Raw genomic sequence first — 19,021 nt, 5'->3', positions numbered from 1 at the left:
GGCACCTTTAATAACCCAAGTAAAAGATAATGATGACCTGAATTAGGGAAGTGGCTCTTAGAAAGGAGGGCACAGATAGAAGCGACATTTCAAAGATTGCTCCACGAGCCCAATGTATGCTTTGCCCAAGAAAAAGAGTTGGATGGTCACTCTCAGATTCAGAAGGAGTAAATATATCCATAAGATAATTTTTTAAATTACTCTAAACTTAACTGAACCGGGAGACTAAAAGGAGACTGACTATGAGGTAATAATGAATGTGTTGGTTCTACAATTTTAGCAAAGCCTTAACTTTTGTTTTTTCCATATGTCAATTGGGGTTGCACTGACTAATTCTGCTAGGAGATGGGGAAAGCACATTAAAAAGCATCTCAGAAAAGAAATACAGCCATCCTTTCTTTCCCATTGCTCATCCTTTGCCCAGGTGTTATGGCAAATAGCAGATGTCGGTTAGGTTATTCCACTTTTCCCCAGTTACTCCTTTACCCACCTTTAGGCATCATCTCTACCCACCCCACCTACCCACACACTCCATAAGAAATCCAATGAAAATTTAAGAGGAGGATATTTTTTAGGGAGCATAAGAATTTTCCAGTATTTGCCTCTTCGTTGCTCACTAAAACCATGCCAGCATAGCCTGAAGAAAAGTGGAAAGGGCTGACATCGCCCCATAGACGAGAATTATATCCTCAAATCGTTTGAGATAAGTAGGCCCCAAAGACAAATCCAAAACAGCAATTCCCTCATTCTCAGGAAATAAATTCTAGAGATTTCTTCAAATGGATACATTTGAGAATCTAGTTAGCTGCTGCTTTCTCTTTATTTTTCTGGTTATTTTAGGAAGACTTAAACAAATGTTAATTCCTACTACCCTGTCTTTTTGTCAATAAAGGTAGGAACAGAGAACAAAATAATCATGAACATACCAATCAGAAGATTGCTGTCTGTAATATTAGCAATTTAAGATTTGTTTCGTTCATCTTATTCAGGGCATTCAAAGTGCTTTACAAATAACATAATGAGGGTTTTTTTCCTTCTATGGCTCCCAAGGTGATTCCTGGCACTCTCGAAAGGCACAAGTGATTAGTCAAGTCCTTGGGGCCCAGCAGCAGTAACGTGATGCGTATTGGTTAAACTGTTTCACATTCATGTAAATTGCGTGTGTGTGTATGGGGTTGGGGGAGAATCTTCCACACTGTCCTTGAGAAGATTAGCAAGAATTAAGAACTTAAAGATTCTTACATTTTATAAAAATCCAAACGAAGAGAAATATTGAACAAATCATACTCTAGTCCTAAAATCAAAATCTAAGGGTCTTAACCTGTGGTCCTGGGAATAAGGTTTCTCCTACAATTGTATGCAAAATTTTGTGTGATTTTACTTTTTTTTTTTTTTTTTTGCAGAAATGGTGGACTGGTTTCTGAAGATGCTGAAAGCAATTCTTGACACCAAAAAGGGTTAAGAACTGCTGTCATTAAAGAAAAAGAAAGGAAGGAAAAGGGAGAGAGGAAGGGAAGAAAGGAGAGGAAGATGAGGAGGAAGATCAATTGATCTTTGTATCCACATTGCTTGGTTTACTACTGGCCTGCTATGTTGAAGTACACCCTTACACACAGAGAAAAGGGAAGGTAAATAAAGGGAATAAAGAAAAAGTTAACGGTAAGGCCAGCATGGTGGCTCACGCCTGTAATCCCAGCATTTTGGGAGGCCGAAGTGGGAGGATGTTTGAGATCAGGAGTTCAAGACCAACCTGGGCAAAATGATGGAAACCCCATTTCTACAAAAAATACAAAAATTAGGCAGCCGTGGTGGTTAGTGCCTGTGGTCTCAGCTACCCGAGGGGCTGAGGCGGGAGAATTGCTTGAGCCCAGGTGGCAAAGTGAGACCTTGTCGAAAAAAAGAAAAGAAAAAAGAAAAAAGAAACTAATAATATGATTATCTTCTTTGAAAAGCCTCTGAGTTTTCAAATGAGTTTAGATTGCATTTTCAGAGCCCATGGTATGAAAATCATAGACATTAATTAATTACGTTTGTGAAAAATGTTTAGAATAAATATGTATCAAAAACTATTTTCTCTAGTATAAATTTCTGATTATTGCATTGAATCCTTCAGAAGTAGACTTCAGTGAAATAGCTATACCATTTACAGCAATATGATTTTGTATTAAAAGAGGCTATTAAAAAGTATAAAAGGGTGGTATACAGATTTCTACATATTCAGAACACATTTCAGCATATAAAAACTCACATAATTCCAATACTAATCATAATAGAATGCTATTCTCACCTAAGACAGTGTCAAGTGAAGCTCAGTTCTTCTCATTACACACCAAAGCCCCATGAAGTGTTCAGAATTAGGTTTCACCAATAAAGCCCCCATGTAATTAATCAGTATACGTTTTCAATCAGGATGTGTTTTTTGTTCTGTACGTAGAGGGGTGAATGCTGAAGATTTTTCTATCTTTTTTCTGTTAGAAAGGAATAAACCAATCTCCCTCCATCCCTAATCTTTTTCATTCTTTCATTATTCTTAATCCCAAAAAGGCATGTCCATGTTGGATTTATGCTGCCTAGCATTCTTTCTTTAAGATTGCTCTCAAAATTTAACTCAGCTTCAACTATATTTATTAATATGCAGAACAACTTCTGTCTCCAGTTTATTGATAACCTGCAAAGGCAGTTAAGACATCATATAAAAATTAAGCAAGGAAATAAATGAATATTTTACAAATTGTTTTAACTTTTAAATAAAAGTTATTTATTTGAATGGCTACCTTAAATAAATGTTAGCATATATTGAATTTAAATTGATACACCATATGGTAAGGATTGATGGGTTTTCATCTCTTATAAAATTATTTCCCCTTTCAGTGCCCCTTAAAGCATATAAAAGCACACACTTACCCCATGTTGCTTGTGGTGGTTATATCATCCTCAGATCAAGGTTTATCTGGGTTCTGAATTAACTTAAAGGTTATAAAAAGAAGCAGTAGAGAGGTTTGACTTCCCCTGAAACGAGACCGTAGTATGCTAACCAGGCTTTTAAATGAGGAAAACTAGTGTCTCTTCTAATTATATAAGCTCCAGGTCAAATTCTAGCATCAACTAATCAAATAACTGAGCTCTATTTAGTTTCAATGAGTAAAAGGAAGAAACCCATTTAAGAGGAATATGTTTGGTATATTAGAAAATTGAAAAATTGTACATTGAAAAGTTATTAACATAGCAATAAAAGTTAAATATTTTAAGAGTAAAATATATATCTTGCTACCTTAAATGAATTGAAAAAAAAAAACAGGGAAAATTTAGTTTGCAGCAAAGCAAATGCTTTTCTATAAAGTATTTTCCAGAAGTTTTTGAATTAGAATTATATGTCCTGGTCCCTGAAAACATCTTCTTACCTTATCTTAACTTGTCCAGTATTTATCTCTTTACAAATTTCCACATAATAATATTTAATTCTAAAGCCATGCCAGCTAATGTTAAGCAAACCATGCAAAAAATGTCCAATTCTTAAAATGTATCTTTCAACACTTATAAATAGGCTCTTTTGAAATTAAACATAAAGCTATTATTATGAGAAACCAACAAAAATGCCATTTTTATTTTAACATTTTAGAAGACGGTGCAATCCAAATATGTGCCAGTACAGCAAAAAATAGATATATATTTTTTGGCTATAATATGTTGAGAAATACAAATATTCACAAGATTTTGAATAGAGAAATATGACAAAGAGTTATCTATTGCATACAGTATTTTTGTCAGTTTTAGAATAATAGAGTTTCGGCAGAAACATTCAGGTCTTTATTGTAATTTTTAAAATGTAGCTGACATAATTTTTAAATTATTTTAGGTGAAAAGTAAAGAGGTTTTCTGGATATAGACTATATGACAACACACAGATCTACTTTTTAAGAAATTGAGACATAATTTATATACCATACATAAAATTTGTCCTTGTAAAGTGAACAATTCAGTGGTTTTTAGTATATTTTCAAAACTGTGCGACCATCACCACTGTCTAATTCTAGAAACTTCATGCCTCCCAATTCCTTCCTCCCCTGGCAACCACTAATCTATTTTCTGTCCCTAAGGATTTGCCTATTCAGAGCATTTCACATAAATGGAATCATATAATATGTGGCCTCTTGTGACTGGCTCCTTTGACTTAGTACAATGTTGTCTGTTGTTTTTGAGATGAAGTTTGGCTCCATCGCCCAACCTGGCGTGCAGTGGCATGATCTTGGTTCACTCTGCATCCTGGGCTCAAGCAGTCCTCCCAAGTAGCTGGGACTACAGGCATGTGCCACCACATCTGGCTAATTTTTGTATTTTTTGTAGAGACAAGATTTTGCCATGTTGCCCAGGCTGGTCTGAAACTCCTGGACTCAAGCGATCCATACACCTTGGCCTCCCAAAGTGCTGGGATTACAGGATGAGCCACTCCACCTGGCCAGTACAATGTTTTTGACGTTCAGCCATGTTGTAGTATAAGTACTTCATATTTTTTATGGCTGAATAATATTCCATTATATGTACATTTTGTTTATATATTTATCAGTTGATGGAGAGTTGGATTGTTTCCAGTTGGAGCTATTATAAATGTCTTAGTCCATTTGAACTGCTGTAACAAAACACTTTAGGGTAATTTGTAAACAACAGAAATGTATTGCTCACAGTTCTGGAGGTGGTTAATTCCAGGATCAAGGCACCAGCAGATTCAGTGTCTGAGAAGGGCTTGCTCTCTTCTTCAAAGACGGCACCTTCTTGCAGCATTCTCTTGTGATAGAAGCAGCAAGCAATCTCCTTCACATCTCTTTCATAAGGGCACTCATCCCATCCATGGGGGCTCTGTCTTCATAACCTAATCACCTCCTAAAGGCCTCAACTTTAATATTACCAGAGTAGAGATTAGCTTTTTATTGTTGTTGTTGTTTTTGCGTGTATGTGTGTTTTAGTTTTAGTTTTAGTTTTTGTAGACAGAGTCTGGCTCTGCTGTCCCTGCTGGAGTGCAGTAGCACCAACTTGGCTCACTGCAGCCTCTGCCTCCCAGTTTCAAGTGATTCTTGTGCCTCAGACTCCTGAGCAGATGGGATTACAGGCGCATACCACCACGCCTGGTAATTTTTGTATTTTTAGTAGAGAAGGGGTTTCACCATGTTGGCCAGGCTGGTCTCAAACTCCTGACCTCAATGATTCGCCCACCTTGGCCTCCCAAAGTGCTGGGATTATAGGTATGAGATTAGCTATAAACATAAATTTTTGAGGGACACATTCAGACCCTAGCAATGAATAATGTTGCTATGAACATTTGTGTACAAGTCAATTCCTTTGGGTACATACCTATGAACTGCTGAGCCATGTAGTAACTCTATGTCTAATATTTTGAGGAACTATATTCCACAGCAGCTGCACCATTTTATATTCCCACTGGAAATGTGTGAGGGTTCCAATTTCACCATATCATTGCCTATCTTTGTATTGTCTTTTTTTTTAAATATAGCCATCCCACCAAACAATGCATGTTCTCACTTATAAGTGGGAGCTGAACAATGAGAACACATGGACACAGAGAGGGGAACAGCACACACTGGGGCCTGTTGGGCGAGTGGGAGAAGGGAGAGCATCAGGAAAAATAGCTAATGCTTGCTGGGCTTAATACCTAGGTGACAGGTTGATAAGTGCAGCAAACAACCATGACACACATTTACCTATGTAATAAACCTACACATCCTGCACATGTACCCCAGAACTTAAAATAAAATAAAATAAAATAGCCATCCCAATTGGTGTGAAGTGGTATCTCATGGTGGGTTTGTGGGTTTAAAGTGCATTTCCCTTAAGAGTAAGGATGTTGAGCAACTTTTTGTTTACTTATTGAGCGTTTGTATATCTTCTTCAGAGAAACATCTATTCAAATTCTTTGCCCTTTTTTTTTTTTTTTTTTTTTTTTGTTGAGATGAAGTCTCACTCTGTTGCCCAGGCTGGAGTGCAATGGCGTGATCTTGGCTCACTGCAACCTCTGCCTCCCGGGTTTAAGCGATTCTTCTCCTGACTCAGCCTCCTGAGTACCTGAGATTACAGGTGCCTGCAGTCAAGCCCAGCTTTTTGTATTTTTAGTAGAGATGGGGTTTTGCCATGTTGGCCAGGCTGGTCTCAAACTCCCGACCTCAGGTGATCCGCCCACCTAGGCCTCCCAAAGTGCTGGGATTACAGGTGTGAGCCACCGTGCCCAGCCTCTTTGCCCATTTTTAAAATTGATTTCTTTTTTATTGTTGGGTTGTAAAAATTCTTTCTAAATTCTGGAAACTAGACTTTTATCAGTGTCATAATTTTTATTGCTATGGTTTCTGGAAGTCTGGAGGTAGCAGAGAACTCAATCAGTGAGTTTGGGGTGAGAGGGAGGACCACAGGACTACGCCTTTATTAAGGTCCATGGATGTTATCCCTTAGGCTTTCCCTCTGGGGTTGTGGATTGGCTAGTTTAAAGAAAACATGTGGAAAGGGGGAACTTATTTTTGCATGACTTATGTTGACCCTGAGGTTTTATCATGGTCAGCACCTGTGGGATGTGTTGGGTTTTGGGTCAGCAGGGTGAGGAACAAGTGGGCTGTATTGTAAACAACTACAAGGGGAAGGAAAGTTTTAACTAGGCCAAGAGTAACGGGATATGAACGGGCTTCAGACAACTTATATCAGGCCCAAAAATGGACACTGAGGCGCAACTATATTAAACAAATTTCTGACAATCAGATATTATTTGCAAATATTTTCTCCCATTGTGAGGATGGTATTTTCATTTTCTTGATAGTCTCCTTTAATATAGAGATAAACTATTTTAAAGATAGAAGTGACAAGAGTTGGAATCCTTGCCTTGTATCCCATCTTAGAGTAAAAGCTTTTCAGTTTTTCACCGTTGAGTATGATGTTAACTGTGAGCTTTTTAATATATGACCTCTGTTATGTTTAGGTAATTTCTTTCTGTTCCTAATTTGTCAAGTTTTTTTTTAAATAGTGAAAAGGTGCTGAATTTTGTTAAATGCTTTTTCTGCATCTGTTGAGCTGATTATATGATTTTTATCCATTATTTTGTTAATGTGATATATCACATTAGTTGATTTTCATATGGTGAACTATCCTTGCATCCCAGGATAAATCTCACTTGGTCATGGTATATGACCCTTTCCATGTGTTGTTGGAAACAGGGGAAAATCTCATGACATAGATCTTGACAATGATCTCATGGATAATGACACTAAAAGCTCAGGCAACAAAACAAAAAATAAACAAGTAAGACTACATCAAACTAAAATCTTCTGCACAGCAAAGGAAACAACAGAGTGAAAAGGCAACAACCTACAGAATAGGTGAAAATATTTGCAAATCATAGATAAGGATTTAATCTGCAAAATATATAAGGAATTCTTACAAATCAATGGTAAAAAATTAATAACCTGATTTTAAAATGCGTTGGGAACTGAATAGACATTTCTCCAAAGTAGACATATAAATGGTCAATAGGTATTTGGAAAAATGCTCAATGTCACTAATCATCGGAGAAACAGAAATCAAAACCACAATGAGATACCACTTTATACTGGTCAGGATGGCTATCATCAAAAACAAAAAACAAATGCTAAGGAGGTGGAGAAATTGAACGCTTGCTGTTTTGTCCCTCTAAACCCTCAAATCCTCGGCTGGAATCACCCCAAAAGCAGTAACGGGGATTTCCCACAAGGAAAATAGGGCTGGCTGGGATACCAAAGGAAAAAACTCTAAGCTCTAGGGTGATCGGTCCAAATAATGTATTAGGGAAACTTCCTTATTGAGTGCTGCAATAATCACTGAGAGAGAAAAGGGTGTTCTACCCAGTTATGTCTACAGCAAGGGGCTCAGAGTCTGGAGATTCTATGACAGTTTGAGAAATTTGGCTCAGGGATGGGGGCCAGTTTCAGTGCTTTGAGCAACAACCCAAATACCTTTCTCAGTGCCTGGGAATGTTCAAGGCCTAGTCTGGGTTCAAACCTGCTGAGAAAAACCTGTAGCCAGCTGGGTCACAGAGCAGTCAAGGTACTCTGTGATTTTGAGTAAGGGCATAGAAAGAAAGTGGGAAGAACTGGGCCCACTGTTGCTGGGAATGAAAAATGATGCAGCTGCTACTGTAAATGCTATAGAGGTTCCTCAAGGGATTAAAAATAGAACTACCATGCTCACTACAGCAGAACATATACTAAAATTGGAATGATACAGAGATTAGTGTGGCCCCTGCACAAAGATGGCCTGAAAATTTGTGAAGCAGTCCATATTAAAACAAGAATAATAAATAACAAAAATAAATAAATAAAACTACAATATGAGTCAGAAATCCTACTTCTGGATGTTTTTTCTAGAAGAATTGAAGCCCGGTATGGTGACTCATGCTTGTAATTCCAGTACTTTCGGAGGCCAGACAGGCAAGGAGTTCAAGACCAGCCTGGCCAACATGGTGAAACCCCATCTCTACTGAAACTACCAAAAAATTAGCCATGTGTGGTGACACACACCTGTAATCCTGGCTACTCAGGTGGCTGAGGCACAAGAATCGCTTGAAACTAGGAAGCAGAGGTTATAGTGAGCCAAGATTGCACCATTGCACTCCAGCCTGGGCAACAGAGTGAGACTCCTCTGTCTCAAAAAAAAAAAACAAAAAAACTGAAATCAAGATCTCAAATATTAGCACTCCTATGTTCACTGCAGCACTATTCACAATAGCCAAGCTATGGAAACAAACTAACTAAATGTCCATCACAATGAATAAAGAAAATGTGGTATATACATACAATGGAATACCATTCAGCCTTAAAAGAGAAATCCTGCAATTTGTAACAACACGGATGAACCATGAGGACATTATTCTAAGTGAAATAAGCCAGTCACAGAAAGACCAGTACTGTCTGATTCCACTTAAAAGTATGAGGTACTAAAATAGTCAAATTCAGCCAGGCAGGGTGGCTCACACCTATAATCTCAGCACTTTGGGAGGCCAAGGCAGGTGGATCAGGAGTTCAAGACCAGCCCAGTCAACACGGTGAAACCCCATCTCTACTTAAAATACAAAAATTAGCTGGGTATGGTGGCGCGTGCCTGTAATCCCAGCTACTTTGGTGGTTGAGGCAGGAGAATCGCTTGAACCCACGAGGCAGAGATTGCGGTGAGCCAAGATCATGCCATTGCACTCGAGCCTGGGCAACAAGAGTGAAACTCCATCTCAAAAGAAAAAAAAATAAAATAATATAGTCAAATTCATAGAATCAAAGAGTAGAATAATGGTTACCAGGGGCTGGGGTGATGAGAAAATAAGAGGTAACTAAACAAAGGCCATAAAGTTTCAGTCAAGCAAGATGAATAACTCTAGAGATCTGCTGTACAACACTGTACCTGTAGTCAACAATAATGTATTGTACACTTAAAATTGTGTTCATTATCTTTAGCAAACTATCACAGAAACAGAAAACCAAATACCACATGTTCTCACTTGTAAGTGGGAAATAAATGATGAGAACTCATGGACACAAAGAAAGAACAACAGACATGGGGGCTATTTGAGGGTGAAGGTTGGGAGGAGGGAGAGGATCAGAAAAAATAACTATTGGGTACTATGCTTAGTACCTGGGAGACAAAATAATCTGTACAACAAAGCCCTGTTACATGAGTCCACCTGTATAACAAACCTGCACATGTATGCCTGGACCTAAAATAAAAGTTAAAAAATAATAAATAAATAAAATGTATTATAGCCTAAAAAAAAATTTTTTTAAAGAGGGTGGATGTCAACTGGGATAGGGATACACAGCACAAACTAGAAAAAAAAAAAAGATGATAAAACTCAGAGGATTGGAAATCAACTTTGCCAAGATTTGGATGGTTCTGTCATAGTTATAATAAGCAGACTGAATTGAATCACCTAATTTATTTTAAACTAATTATAAAACAATGAAAATGAAGTTCAAAAAGGTGTAAGTGATGGTTTTATTGGCAAATTTATAGGGGTAGTGTATGAAGTCACTTTCAAGAGCAGATTTAGTTGCTTTCCTTACAACTAAAAGCTTCAATTACTACATTTAAACTTTAATGTAACATTATATCTACATATGAAGAACATCTACATGTGAAGCTTTAATTTCAGGTCTGGAGCAGCTGTAAAATGAAAGTTACCACTCCATTCTAGTCCTTGGATATCAGTATATTCCCCTTCACCTTCCACCCTGCAATAGTAAAAAATAAGTTTTTCATTAACCAAGATGAATAATTTACAGTCCAGATATAAGATTGTCTAGCATAAAGTATACTAAGTCTGAAGCATTATATCTTTCTACTTTCAAGCTTTGTTTTTAAACCCAGCATCCTGCTTTAATAACCCACCAAAGAAAAAAAAAAACCACATACTATTCCAAACAAACACAATTATTTGGTGTCCATGATTTTAGGATCACATAATCTAAATTCATACAAAACTAAAACAATGAGTTTTTAAAAAATGAAATGTTTACATTGGTTATCTAGCTTAATTGCTTTAGTTATTCAACAAATATTCCTTGACCATCAATGATTTTTGAGGTGCCATGCCACCATATCGGGCCTCCAACGATTTTTAGAAACTAGATACATTATAAAAAATATTTAGAATTAACTATAGTATTTAAGCAGCTGGGCATGGTGGCTCATGCCTGTAATCTCAGCATCTGGGGAGGCCGAGGCAGGTGGATCACTTGAGGTTAGGAGTTCCAGACCAGCCTGGCCAACATGGTGAAACTCCATCTCTACTAAAAATACAAAAAGTAGTCAAGTGTGGTGGTGCATGTCTGTGGTCCCAGCTACTTGGGTGGCTGAGGCAAGAGAATCACTTGAACCTGGGAGGCAGAGGTTGCAGTGAGCTGAGATCACTCCACTGCACTCCAGCCTGGATGACAGATCAAGACTCTGTCTCAGTAAATAAATAAATATTTAAGCAAACATGCCAGAAAAGAATTTTTTAGAGTTACAGTGATTTTTTTTTAAATTTAATCTTACCTATTTTCATTGAAATTTCCAATATATTTTGCCCCAGTTGGGAATGTGTAAGTCCCCAGGCCATGAAACATGTTATCCTTAAATTGTCCTTCATATACTGCTCCTGAAAAATGCTCAAGTCTTCCAAAACCATTCATCTGTTTGTAACAAAGATAATTACCTTAGAAACTAATCTTCAGTTTCCTGAGAACCTTTCAAAAATGTACAAATATATGTCTATCACCTGCCAATTATTACTTAATCAACTTTATATCATCCTTTATTTTGATAGTATTAAGATAACATTTTTATCATTTTCCTTCACCTGTATCTATCTGTGAAGCCCACTAAATCAAATGTTCTGGATCTGAGACATTTGAACATCAGGGGGTCCATGATGAAAATAATAGGGGTCATCAAGATACCCTAAATGTATCAGAAATCTTAAAGGGCAACCAGTTTAGTTAGTTCAGGAAACCAGTAAAAAGTAGTTGTTAAGAATTCAAATTTGGCCAGGCACGGTGACTCACACCTGTAATCCCAGCACTTTGGGAGGCCAAGGCGGGCAATCACAAGGTCAGGCAGGAGATTGAGACCATCCTGGCCAACATGGTGAAATCCCATCTCTACTAAAAATACAAAAAATTAGCTGAGTGTGGTGGCACACAACTGTAGTCCCAGCTACTCGGGAGGCTGAGGCAGAAGAATCACTTGAACCTGGGAGGTGGAGGTTGCAGTGAGCCGAGATCACGCCACTGTACTCCAGCCTGGGAGACAGAGCGAGACTCTGTCAAAAAGGAAGGAAGGAAGGAAGGAAGGAAGGGAGGGAGGGAGGGAAGGAGGGAAAGAAAAGAAATAAAATTGTCTTTCAAAAAAAAAAGAATTCAAATTTGGATTCGAGCAGACCTGGGTTTACTTTCCTGTTTTATCACTTACTAGCTGGACAAAAAACCTGAGCCTGATTTTCCTCATTTATAAAATAGGAGTATTAATGGTACCTACCTCATGTGGTTGTTATAAGGATTAAATGAGAAAATTATGTAATGGATTCAGCTTTATTCAGTGAATAGGAGATACAAAAGATAATAATGATGATTAGCTTGCTACAATGAGTTTAATATTACTCATAAGTTAATACATGTTAATATGATCATTTGCTATTTTTATTATATAGTCTACTCATTATAGGAGTTTCTGATTAATGGTGAAATGCCTGGAATCATTTAACTGACAGAGTTATTTATCCACTGCCAGTATTAAAAACAACAATAATACCTTGTCATCTTTCCAGCTTCCCGTGTAGACAATCCCATTAGGAGTGGTATGAATACCTATTCCATTTCTCTCATAGGTTCCAGAAGATGTTCTTGTACAGTCACCATCTAAACAAGGGAGAAATACTGAAGATTATAAATCAGAATAGTTCTGTCTAGGTCTAATTGCAACTACATCTCCTGGGTTTTTTCAGCTCCCTAGCACTAAAACCAGTGAGACCGGAGATGAGTAAATCCGTGAACATAGAACATCTTGTAACAATTGAGACTCAAGGGCCAGGAAGACTGACAGATCCCATAGGTTTCCAAGGCATACCGTCTAGAGTTAACATTGAAGTTTTAATTTTAAAATCTGTTTATCTATTAGGATTTCTGTTATTTTGGTTAATAAAGTTAATATTCCAATAGTAGTTTTATAAAATTTAACAGTCTCATTTTTTTATTCTTAAGCTATTTAATTTTCTGTACAGAAAAAGTAACTGAAATGTATGCTTACCATACTTGTCTCCATTTGGAAAGATAAAGCTGATCTTATACACTTCTGAAGCTGTTTTAAAAGATTTAAGAAGAATGACGTAAGTTGACTTTTTTTTTTTTGGTAGAGGCAAAGTTTCACTATCCTGCCAAGGCCAGTCTCAAACTCCTGGGCTCAAGTGATCCTCCTGCCTCAGCCTCCCAAAGTGCTGGGGTTGCAGATGTGAGCCACCACATCCAGCCAAATGAAAATATTCTTATGTCATAACACCTATAACCAATGTGCTTTAAACACTATCCAAATGGACTCACTTTACAGGGTCACAAGCATATGATGATTACTTGGCATTTCCACCATCTAATGTAGGGTCCTGGGGAAATAAATAATTTTGCCCAGATGATCTCTTTTAAGATGTATTTATTATTATAGCTTTATTAATATATAATTCACATACCACAAAATTTACCCTTTAAAAATATATAAGTTGATGTTTTTTAGTATATTCACAGAGTTGTGCCACTATCATCACAATCTAATTTTAGAATATTCTAATCATCCCAGAAAGAAATCCTGTACTCATTAGCAGTTACCCATTACAATTCCCATCCAACACCCCTCACCCCACTACCCCAAACTCCTGACAACCACTCATCTATTTTCTGTCTCAGTGGATTTACCTATTCTGGACATTCCTTATAAATGAAATCATACAGTATGTGGTCCTTTGTGTCTGGTTCTTTTCACTTAATGTTTCTAAAGTTCATCCATGTTGTATCGTGTATCAGTATTTCCTTCCTTTTTATAGCCAAGTATATTATGTAAATATTTTGTACAAAAATAGCATGTTTTTTTAACTCATTCATCAGTTCATGGACATTTAAGTTGTTTCCAGTTTGGGGCCATTATGAATAATGCTGCTCTAAACATTGATGTACATTTTTAAAAACACACACACACACAGCTTCCCAGGAGTAAAAAAAAAAAAAATGGTGTACAAATTTTTGTGTGGATATGTTTTTATTTCTCTTTGGTAGCCCATATGATTTACTGATTGTCCCACAGAGGTAAAGTGAAGTGAGGAATCTCTAATTTGGCAGCAGGAAGAAATGGAAAATAAAGATAGCAAGTGTGGAAGGGCTGGTAGACACACACAGAATGAGACTGGAATGGAGATCAAGTGAAAAAGGAAGAAAGAGGACCACAAGACTGAGGGGGACTCTGGGCCTCTGAGCTCTGGACACTTAGTGAACTAAAACATTAGAAACTGTATTTTCTGATACTGAAGAAAACTTACGTAGAGAGGGTATGCCAGCATATCTTCTCTGGCCCACCCTTCAGAATCACCTGAGATGCTTCTAAGTTCCCTCTCTCTATCCTACATCTACTGAATCGGAGTCTTTATAGTGGGACAAGGGAATTTAAAAATTAATTTAGGTGCCAGTTGAGAAAGGTTGGAGGCTCATCTCCTCTGAGGAAACAGAGTTAACACAATATGTAGAGGACTTAAGCTGTAATATCCTCAGAGAGAAAGGGAGAGTATTAGTATCCTTGAGACACAAACAGGTGATTATAAAAAAACAAAAACAACAATTAGCAATCCAGGAAATGAATAATATAATTGGTGAAACAAAACTTCTGAAAGGGATGAATAGCAGAATAGATACAACTGAAAACAAATTAGTGAACAAATTAGGTTGAAAAATGTGCTTAGAAAGTACCACAAAGTGTGAGTAAGATGGCTGGAAAAACTTTTTTTAATTTTAAAAAAAAAGAAAGTAGCACAAAGAATTTTAAAATAATGGAAAACATCCAAAATACTAATGTCAGTCTAACAAGAATTGCAGAGGGAAAGAATAAGGGATATTTGAATAAACAGCCAACAATATCTCAGAACTGAAGAAAATGACTGCTGGGACTACAAATGAGAACTAAGCAAAACCCCACACCTAGACAGATTACAGTAAAATTTCATGACATAAAGACAAAAGCCAGTTAGACTAGTTAAAAACAAGCAAACAAAAACGAGATTACCTACAATAAACAACAAAGGACTGACATCAGCAGCAGTGGATTCTAAAAAAAAATGGCATGATGTCTTTAAAATTCTGAGACAAGGCTGGGTGTGGTGGCTCACGCCTATAACCCCAGCACTTTGGGAGGCCGAGGCGGGTGGATCACGAGGTCAAGAGATCGAGACCATCCTGGTCAACATGGTGAAACCCTGTCTCTACTAAAAATACAAAAATTAGCTGAGCATGGCGGCACACGCCGGTAGTCCCAGCTACTTGGGAGGCTGAGGCAAGAGAATTGCTTGAACCCAGGAGGCAGAGGTTGCGGTGAGCCGAGATCGCGCCATTGCACTCCAGCCTGGGTAACAAGAGCAAAACTCCATCTCAAAAAAAATAAATAAATAAAAAATAAATAAACTTCCAAGACAAAATTATTTTCAACCTAATATTCTACATCCAACGAAACTGTCAGTCTAAAATCGTGGAAACTGGCAGGCATGATGGTAGGATTAATTAGTGGCTCATGCCTGGAATCTCAGCACTTTGGGAGGCTGAGGCAGGTGGGTTGCTAAAGCCTAGGAGTTTGAGATCAGCCTGGGCAACATGGCGAAACCCTTGTCTCCAAAAAATACAAGAATTAGCCAGGTATGCTGTTGCATGCTTGTAGTCCCAGCTATGTGGGGGGGCTGATCGCTTGAGGGAGGATAGCTTGAGCCCAGGAAATCAAAGCTGCAGTGAGCCCTGATCACACCGCTGCATTCCAGCCTGGGTGAGAGGGCAAGACTCTGTCTTAAAAAAATAATAAAATAAAAAAGAATTGAGTTTAAAAACAGAATCTGGTGGCACATGCCTGTAATTCCAATGCTTTGGGTGGGTGAGGATTGCTTGAGCCCAGGAGTTTGAGACACGTCTGGGCAACATAGTGAGATCCCATTTCTACCAAAATTAAAAACTAAAAAACAAAAAACAAAACAAAACAAAATCTGTAACTAAAACTCAGGTAATATCAATATGGAAATGGTGTGGAGGGTAGAGAGCAATCTTGCTAGAATTCTGATCTTGTTTAGGGGTTAAATATAGACACTAATTAACACTAACTTAGAAAAATATGAATTTAGGTATGTCTGCTCATTTTTTCCCTATAATTTCTAAGATTTGGTGGTGGATACAGGGTGAAGTATGGCAGTATATAGAAACTGCCATGTGTGCTCATAAATTAGTTATTTACATGTCTGCAAGATTTGAAATTCCAACTGGGCAGGGACATAGGGCTGCTTTCTAAGTGTTTAATGACCAGATCTGCTTGTAGTTTCCCACTGATGCCATGCTGTACGCTGGGTGGAACACCTTTCTCTTCTTTATCTGGTTAATCGCTATTCATCCTCAAGAATTGGCAAAATAGAGTGTGGTAGTTAGGGTTTCATGCCCTGGCGTGGGACTACCTAGCTTTGCATCCAGACTCCACCATTTTCTTGGGCCTCAGTTTTCTCATCCTTAGATGGGGCAAATTAAGTAAATGAGCTAATCTAGTTAACGCACTTAGCCCAATGTCTAAAGTAAATATTAGCTATTGTTTTCTTGTAGCCCCAGCTCAGGTATGAGTTCTCCCACAAAGCCTTTTTTCTCATTACTGGTCAACCTCAGACTCATTTGGGAGCCCCTACAGTACTTTGGGCCAATTCCTACTGTAGTACTTAGGGCTCTATTAAAACCATGCTTTTGTATCGGCATCTCCTATCCCACCCGGTTCCTCCAGGACACAGATTTTGGATTAGTCAAATCTCTTCTCACCCTACTGTCCGATTCCTTGTTTAGTACTAATAGTAACAGAACGTCTAGTGAATGAAGGGCACTTCGGAAGCAATCGTTATATGCTTATAAAGCAGAACATTAAAAGTAAACATATCAGAAACTGGACTGTTTTCAATTGCCGCTAGAATGTTCTACATTCGAAACTTGGAATGTCGGAGCTAGAGAGAACCTCACAGAGACCGCCAGGCACCATAGCGGAAACTGAGGCCCAGGGAGGTTGGCACGCGTTTCAGGTGTCTCAACAGCGAATTAACGACAGAATCAGAGCTAGATTCCCAGACCAGGGGTTCCTCCGTGGCCCTCGCCTAGATGGTCAGGAAGTATGTCACACCCCTACAGGAGTTACCAGGGGCCAAGCAAGTTCTGACTCCATGCTAGTCCGACTTAAAGGGGCCCTTCTTTGCCCGGGTCGTTGGGAGGACGGGCACTCACTTGACCGAGAGGTGTTAGAGAGATCATCCAGACTCTGCGTCTCCCGCTGGGTGGCCAGCTCTGCGGCCGGGAGAGAGCTAGGCGCTAGGACAGCTCCAGGTGCGACTTGGTTGCTAGGGCGACCGGACACCTCTCACCCGGAAGCGAATACGCGAGGGGCCGAAGCTGAGCCAATCAGAAGGCGCCGGGGCTGTGCCGATGTAGCTGGGCCGCCACAGGGCTGCTCCAAGTGAGAACTGTGAGAGTAGCCAGACCCAGTGAGGACTCTGACCCTTGGGCAGCACCTCCCGGCAGCCGGCTCGAGACTCAACGCTGCGAGCCAGGTACGTCTTCCACTTCTGCGGACAAGTGATGCGCGTTGTGCGCAAGGTCTGCGCGTCGCGCTGGTTGTCAGTGTGTCTGCTGCTTCCTGCTTCAGGAGTGGTCCGGATCTGAGGAGCACTGCGGCCCAGTGTATCTCAGCCTGTCTGCCTGGGACCGGTGAATCTGGACCAGCAGGATCCCAGGCCCTGGGACCGGACTAAGGCGGAGCTCTGCCGCTGAGATTGGTCCACGCTTAGCCCGCAGGTGGGGAGTGAAATTCAAGCTTGGAGCGGAGTAAGGGGTTGATTGAAGGGGCCCAGGCTCCGTTCCCTGTCTCTGTGTGGCCTTTTTGGGGAGAAGGGAGGGGACGATGTGAGTTCGAAAATGGGTACGAGATCTGTATATCTGGATGGAGCTGGATATATTGTGATCAGTCAGAGATCTGCCTGGGAGGAAAGTAGTGTGTAGTCACTTTTCAGCGCCTTGGGTATCAAACAAAGAATACTCTTACAGCCAAACATAGGTCCCTATATCCATGGTGAAGAAAGATAGTTGGAATCTTCCTAGGCCAGAGGGAATAGATAGTGTAATCTAACCACATGGATTATACAACCTAATTCCTATTCCCTGGAAAACTCTGGGAGAGTGGTACTGGGTACCACTACAGTTAGCAAATCTTCGTTTAAAATTTTGAGTGTGTATCTCAGATCTAGTTGTAAAGGTAACATTTTTTGGGTTGATGTGAGGCAACTTGTTTTGAATCAGAGTAAATATCCTCTTGCTTTTTCCTAATGTTTCTCAGTACACAAATTTACATGAGCTGCATGGTTTTTGAGATGAAGTTCTAATCTGTCTGCTTGATTTGTTATGTCCTTTCCCTAAATTTTAGACATAATAGGTAATTATTGATGTATGACCTTACAGAATTGTTTGACCTGTTCTTTTTCTTTCCTGTTAAGATTTTAATGACTCTACATTTTTGTGAGTAAAGTTGACACTTTAACAACATGGGTTTGAACTACATGGGTCCACTTATAGGTGGATTTTTTCCAACCCAACACAGATTGAAAATACAGTATTTCAATCAGGCGCAGTGACTCATGCATGTAATCCCAGCACTTTGGGAGGCCAATGTGAGAGGATCACCTGAGCTAAGGAGTATGAGACCAGATTGGGCAACATAGTGAAACCTCGTCTCTACTAAAACTTTCAAAAAGTAGCTGGGTGTAGTGCTGTGCCTGTGGTCCCACCTATTCAGGAGACTGAGGCAGGAGGATTGCTTGAGCCCAGGAGATCGAGGCTGCGGTAAGCTATGATTGTTCCACTGCACTGCAGCCTGGGTGTTAGAACAAGATCCAGTCTCAAAAAAGAAAAGAAAAGAAAAGACAGTATTCCTGGAATGCAAAACCCCACATACAGAGGGCCTACTTTTCCTGTATGTAGGTTCTATAGGGCTGACTGCAGGACTTGAGTATGCGTGGATTTTGGCATACATGGGGTTCTGGAACCAATCCCCTGTGTATCCTGAGGGATGATTTTTCATGGCTCATTCTCTCAGTTTCTTCCAGATGTCCTTTAAAATGTGATCTCGAAGAGACCTTACCCAACCACTCTGTCTAAAATAATAGCCTCAGGGTTTCTTTTTTTCTTGATAGCACTTAAGTAATAATATATATCTATTTGGT

At 39.1% G+C, this 19,021-nt stretch overlaps 3 protein-coding genes and 1 non-coding gene across 8 annotated transcripts in view; 2 read left to right on the top strand and 2 right to left on the bottom strand.

The window, feature by feature from the left end:
- The window catches only part of ARHGEF33 (Rho guanine nucleotide exchange factor 33), a 101,259-nt gene extending 95,320 nt beyond the window's left edge, over window positions 1-5,939 (bottom strand). Inside the window, exon 1 of the mRNA XM_021670789.2 lies at window positions 2,905-5,939. The gene's annotated coding sequence lies outside the window, so the exon portion shown is untranslated. The remainder of the gene's footprint in view (window positions 1-2,904) is intronic.
- Window positions 5,940-8,211: 2,272 nt separating this feature from the next.
- LOC135269790 (U6 spliceosomal RNA) lies at window positions 8,212-8,313 on the top strand. Its single transcript, XR_010338047.1, has one exon. It is a non-coding gene; the product is annotated as a U6 spliceosomal RNA (small nuclear RNA).
- A 1,684-nt stretch (window positions 8,314-9,997) lies between these two features.
- On the bottom strand, window positions 9,998-18,879 carry MORN2 (MORN repeat containing 2). The gene is made up of 7 exons (XM_064363779.1): window positions 18,754-18,879; window positions 17,288-17,464; window positions 17,034-17,163; window positions 12,802-12,852; window positions 12,307-12,413; window positions 11,053-11,189; window positions 9,998-10,247 (listed from the first exon to the last, which is right to left on the bottom strand). Exons 1-7 carry the CDS (start codon window positions 18,877-18,879, stop codon window positions 10,145-10,147), a joined length of 831 nt encoding a protein of 276 aa, XP_064219849.1. The 3' UTR covers window positions 9,998-10,144.
- DHX57 (DExH-box helicase 57) overlaps window positions 17,210-19,021 on the top strand; it is a 74,193-nt gene continuing 72,381 nt past the window's right edge. For 3 of the 5 annotated variants that reach the window (XM_064364020.1, XM_064364017.1, XM_064364019.1), the window contains exon 1: window positions 17,233-17,356. The gene's annotated coding sequence lies outside the window, so the exon portion shown is untranslated. Of the gene's footprint in view, window positions 17,357-17,582; window positions 17,601-19,021 lie in introns of those variants that run through there. The other 2 variants (XM_064364016.1, XM_064364018.1) reach the window with 2 other exon arrangements.

This window comes from Aotus nancymaae, unplaced genomic scaffold (assembly GCF_030222135.1).
Source record: "Aotus nancymaae isolate 86718 unplaced genomic scaffold, 86718_ANA_hifiasm-v0.15.2.pri h1tg000057l, whole genome shotgun sequence".
NCBI classification, from domain to species: Eukaryota; Metazoa; Chordata; class Mammalia; order Primates; family Aotidae; genus Aotus; species Aotus nancymaae.
This window is presented reverse-complemented; position numbering and strand designations above follow the sequence as displayed.